This window comes from Notothenia coriiceps, unplaced genomic scaffold, assembly GCF_000735185.1.
Source record: "Notothenia coriiceps isolate Sejong01 unplaced genomic scaffold, NC01 NC01_scaffold00003129, whole genome shotgun sequence".
In the NCBI taxonomy this organism is placed as follows: Eukaryota; Metazoa; Chordata; class Actinopteri; order Perciformes; family Nototheniidae; genus Notothenia; species Notothenia coriiceps.
In genome coordinates, this window is record NW_011335830.1 from 120,431 (window position 1) to 125,714 (window position 5,284).

The 5,284-nt window shown below is 40.5% G+C and overlaps 1 protein-coding gene across 1 annotated transcript in view; it reads left to right on the plus strand.

The window, feature by feature from the left end:
- The window catches only part of LOC104941103 (transmembrane protein 65), a 34,804-nt gene extending 29,932 nt beyond the window's left edge, over positions 1-4,872 (plus strand). Inside the window, exons 7-8 of the mRNA XM_010766151.1 lie at positions 1,110-1,215; positions 2,657-4,872. Coding sequence (XP_010764453.1) covers positions 1,110-1,215; positions 2,657-2,806 — 256 coding nt within the window. The 3' untranslated portion in view covers positions 2,807-4,872. The remainder of the gene's footprint in view (positions 1-1,109; positions 1,216-2,656) is intronic.
- The last annotated feature ends 412 nt before the right edge of the window (positions 4,873-5,284 follow it).

Consider the following 5,284-nt stretch of genomic DNA (forward strand, 5'->3'; position numbering starts at 1 on the left):
GTGTGCCTTGGCAGTCATACTGATATTCTGTACAAACAGTGAAGTCCACTGAGACAAATGTAACATTTGTGATATTGGGCGATATACATAAACATTGATTGATTTATAAAGCGCTTTTCCTGGTGCTCAAAGCGCTTTTAGAAGTAATCTGATGTACCTGATAAACCTGCTCTAGGTATTTACAATATGCACCCGATGGAAGCAGGCCATAGATTTGTCCATACTAAAATGTATTTATGAACAAATAAAACAGCAGAATCTGTATTTTGTTTTTTTCTATGTGAAAGTTTTGATATCAACTTAAATATACAACTCTACGATGGAAAAATAAAAAGTTGTGATGATTGATGAGTTCCTAATGATACTTTTTCTCACTCGGTGAACTCTTCTCTTTTATCCGCTGCAATCTGTCTGTGTCCCCTCATCTGTGTGAAGCAGAGTTTATACACACTGGAGCCCCTCCGTCTTCCTCCCCTTCTGGTAGTACAGCCCCTATCTGACATCCTGCTGGCTTTATAACAGATGGCATCAATAAGGCACATTTCAAACATTAATCTGATGATTTACTTTGTTTTTGTGTTATTTATCAATTACTTTGGTCGTGTACTACGGCATGCTAATGTTGTTCTGTGGGTGATTTAATAGATCGTGAAATGTAATGAGAAAAAAAATCCAAAGCATGAATAAGTGGATGTAAATGTAATCTTTGCAAGATGTACAACCTTCACCCAATTCGATGCGCCTCTGGGCGCCTTTACCACTTCAGAAACAAAGCCATTGTGTTCATGTTTAGAGGGGTTCACTTTAAACGTGACTTAAAATCCTCTACTCTACTCTGTAGCTACAGTGTTTATATTTAGCATTCTGCACAGGCCTGAACACATGGAGTCATGTCTCTAATATTGATCTTTATGTCTAACATATCTCTGTGCTCTGTTCGAACAGCCTTTCCATCCATATATGTCAAATGTGTTCGCTTGAAAGGATGATTCATCCTCTGTTTCTGGGTCAAAGATTACAAGTCATTCATGGTTGCAGCTCTCTGTTATAGTATGTTGTCACTTTAAATTGTTACTGTAACTCTTCTTTCCTCTGCCCCGTCTCTCTAGGCTGGCAGGTTATGTGGAGGCGTTGGCGTATCGGCTGGGAATGAAGATTCCTGACTTAAGCCCCAAACAGGCGGACATGTGGCAGACCAGAGTCAGCTCTCATGCGGTCAGTGCCTTCATATCACACTAAAACCACCAGACCTCAACCCAACTCTGCTCTCAAAGAGTCTCTGTCACTCTGCTGCTCTCACTGAGACCAGAAGACAGTCTTATAAACATCTAGTCTAATGGCACATTTCCACTGCAGCGGGGTAGCCCCGTTTAAGCGTCCCTAAGCGTCCTCGCTCAGGCCTCGGGTTGGCCGTCCGAGGCCGTGGCGCATTTCCATTACAGTTTAGGACCTGGGGTAGCAACGCAGTTTAGACGGGGCGATCTGCTTTTTGGCGGGCTTTTTGGGCGGAGCGACTAAACTGCAGTGGCGTCATCTTCAATGCGACACAACTCACAAAACACACAAAACAATGGAGGATGTGGAAGCGATCGTTTACTTGTTTCTTGGTGTGTGGCTTGTTATCACAGCTACAAGGAAAGTAAATATTTGAATTTCAAGCACCAGTAAGTACGGCCCCATAATAAGAACATTTGAGGAAATATCAGATCATGAAAAGAAAATCTTTCTAATAAATTAAGCGAATATCAAAGCTAACTATATACATAAATACTAAAGTGTAAAACACAGCAAAACTATATTCATAAATCGACCTTGTGACGATTCTCTCTGACCAATCAGCAGTCGAGAGTGTTGACGTCACTAGTTCAGCCCTGGCCCTTCCGATAGAACCACGATTTTATGGGGCCGGGAAAAGTACCCGCTAGCCGGTGCTACGCTATATGGAAAGGCCACCAAAAACTGGCCTGGCCTCTTGAGGACGATTAAGGACGCTTAAACGGGGCTACTCGCTGCAGTGGAAATGCGCCATAAGTGGATATTAATAAACCTGCAGCACAGAGCATTCAAGGGTTTAGTTGTGTGATGCAACGGTAAACATCACATCAGGGTTAGGGCTTTGTACAGTGACAACAGCAACACAAGTCTCTGTGTTACATCACTTCCATCACTCTTCCATTGTGTGAGACAATTAGACGTGCATTGTTTCTAGTGTGCTGCGGCTGCTGAAGTGTGAAATATAATTAGTTGTAATAATTAGTCTCGTCCTGAAAAAGCTCTTCGCTGAGTGTAAAATGTCATGTCACTTGTCCTGGCATGCTCCAATACCTTTTTAGTGTTTTGCAGAAATGTATAATACAAGTTCATTTCTAAGGGAAATCAATGCTTTAGGTTGTCAGTGTTAGCATCTTTCCTTGCAGGGATCTTCTGATCTTAAAGCCAGCAGGCCAGGTGCTGCATGATAACAAAGCTCCCTTCTTTATGGATGGATTTAGAACGTACTGATCCTATTACTGACAGCAATACAAACCAAAAGTGTAATACATAAAAAGGACAGTTTGCTAAATGTAAGAGGCCTATTGACTGGAAACACAGAGACTCAAAGATGAAGAAGTCTGTTTTCAGTCACTCTCTCTTACTTCCATATTCCTCTGTGCAGGGCAAAGCCATCGGTGTTGCCATCGGCTGTATCCTTGGCATGTTTCCTCTTTTCTTCTTCAAGGACGATGATGAGAAGAAGAAGAAGAAGAAAGGCAAGGCGGAAGCGAAGGAGGAAACACAACCACCTCCTGCTCCAACAGAAGACTGAAGCTTACATCTCCACGGAGAGAAATACTATTTGAAATCCATTACAATACTTTAAAGTGGGACTGATTGCGCTTGTCTGGTGGACTGCAGTGTGTGAACATGTCTTTGAACCATTACAGACTAATCATTGGGTACTTTACAGGACCCAGTCAAACTAAAGGTATTCTAAGGATGGTTTTAGATATTATTTCATTGTAGACTTTGAACTTGAGCACAGGGACGTGACTGTCTCTTGAAGAGACAATAAATGATTGATTCATTAGAGTGCTGCTAACTGTAACACCGTAACCTCCTCTTGACTGACCGACATGAGCTGAAGCTAATTAGAACACAGGGCAGTGACCTCTTCCCCTCCTTCCAGGCTGTTATACAATCATCTGACTATAGATGGTTAGATGGAAGGTAGATGATAATTTGCGGGCTCTCTTAAATATCAACAAACGTTGGAACCAATGCATTCAAAAGAAAATGCTGTACGCAGCTTTTTGACGTTGAAGGTTCCTCATATAATGTCTGAAACCCTCATCTGAATCCATGGAGGAAGACTTAACAAAGAGGCATGTCTTTAGTCAGCAGTGTTAAACTTATTTTTTAATGAGTATTTGAAGGTAATGAGCCAAGGAAGGGGGGTCACTTTTTGCATATAAAGATGCACCCTTTCATCAAGTACATTACTCTTCTGTCTTACAAGCATGTCTGCCTTTTAATGATAACAATGTCTTAATAAGTCCTGCCTGCCTGCCTGCCTCATTCACACTCCATGACAACCAGTCAGCTGCTTTTTGTGAAAAATCAGTACTTGTTTAGATTTTTATGTTTCTTGTTGATGACGAACTTTATATTGATCCCTCAAATGAGTAACATGCACCCAATTTCCCCATTTATAATGAGTGTTACAAGGTAGATGCAGTTTGTTTCCTATCTCAGAGGAGTTGAGCAGAAAGGAGACGAACACAGAGAGGCAGAGGGAGGGAAAAAGATTAGAAATGCCAACACTGAACCGCCTGAGACCTCGGTCCCATCTGCAGCCGACCTCTGGCTCCAGTACCACACGATTCATCTCCTCGCCTACCTGCAGCTGAACCACAACTCACTCCCAGAGCAGCTTCTGTCCTGCAAGGGCAGCCTAGAACATTCAGCCCAGTGCTCAGTTTCAATTTGACTTCAAAGTAAATAAGAAGATTGTTTCCCTGTTTGTTTTCTAGATGCTTTTTAATTCCAACACTATTTCACTTCTATCCTATATAATATTGTCTCTGCTCTGCTGCCCCCTTCTGGCTGAAATTCAGAGAAAGTTAAGTTGACTGTCATTTAGCATAAGCATTTCTTTTTCTGTTAGTATTAAAGCCTCTCGTGTCTCGCCTGTAAGTTCCACCGGCTATAGGTAATCAAATTATCGCCAAAACATTCATTTGTCATATTTCTCAATGCAAGTATCTGCATCATTCATCATCAGACATGAAGACAGGTTTATTCGGACACATTTGGGATGATGAGACACCTCCATCCATCCAAGTCTTCATTCAGCTGTCACTGAGTTCCTAATGTATCTTTGAATGGTTGTGTTTCTCACCAGGTTGCTCAGCTCATCAGAAATGCAGTCACTTGTTTATAGCATTGAATCTGTTTGCAAGTTGAAGAAATGAAAGGAAGCTGCCACATGTCACTCTCTGGAAAACTTGCAGAAAATGTATTTATTTTTGTTAAGATATTCAGACTTGTATTCATAAAATGTTCTCACTATGTTCTCTTTATCTGAAAGGAAAATGTTAAGAATAGAAAGTATTTGTCAGCACAACAACCTTTGTTAGTATATTTTCAGCAGCATTATACAACAGGAAGGACTTCTAATTCAACCGACCCCTCTCTATGGTACGGTCCATAAGTAACTTTCTGAAGACTGACCCTGTCTGAGATGTTATAGTTATTTATTATGTGGGTAACAGTGATCCTTAACAGTGATAGCAATGAAGAAAAGAACTGAACATATTTATGTAGTTAGGATTTTTGATCTGATTGCTTGATTTCCACCCTGCATGCACTGCTAATAAAAGAAACAAAAGTGTACATGTTTACTGCGTAAGAATCATAAAAAGATATTCAAATACAAACGTATAAAGTAGTCAAATCACGGTGATAAAACACAATAAACTTGGTATGCTAAATGCAAAACGGATGATTTTTTTTTTTAAACTTAAAATACATATTTAAGGGCTGACTAAACAGGATAAAAGCATGAAGTGATTTCAATTTTAGACAGCCAATGATAAACAGATATCCTTGCAGAGATTAGCAGCATGGATATCTGGACATCATGTGGCTTTTTTTTGGAGCCGAATGTGATGAGAAACCTCTTCTTGATAAGCAGGATGCGATTATAGTAATAGTTTCAAATAACAGTATCAATTTGCCTCCTTGCATCAGATCATTAAATGGCCTGTCTCAGTGCTTTAAGACGGTGCATAGTCCGTCATGGTAA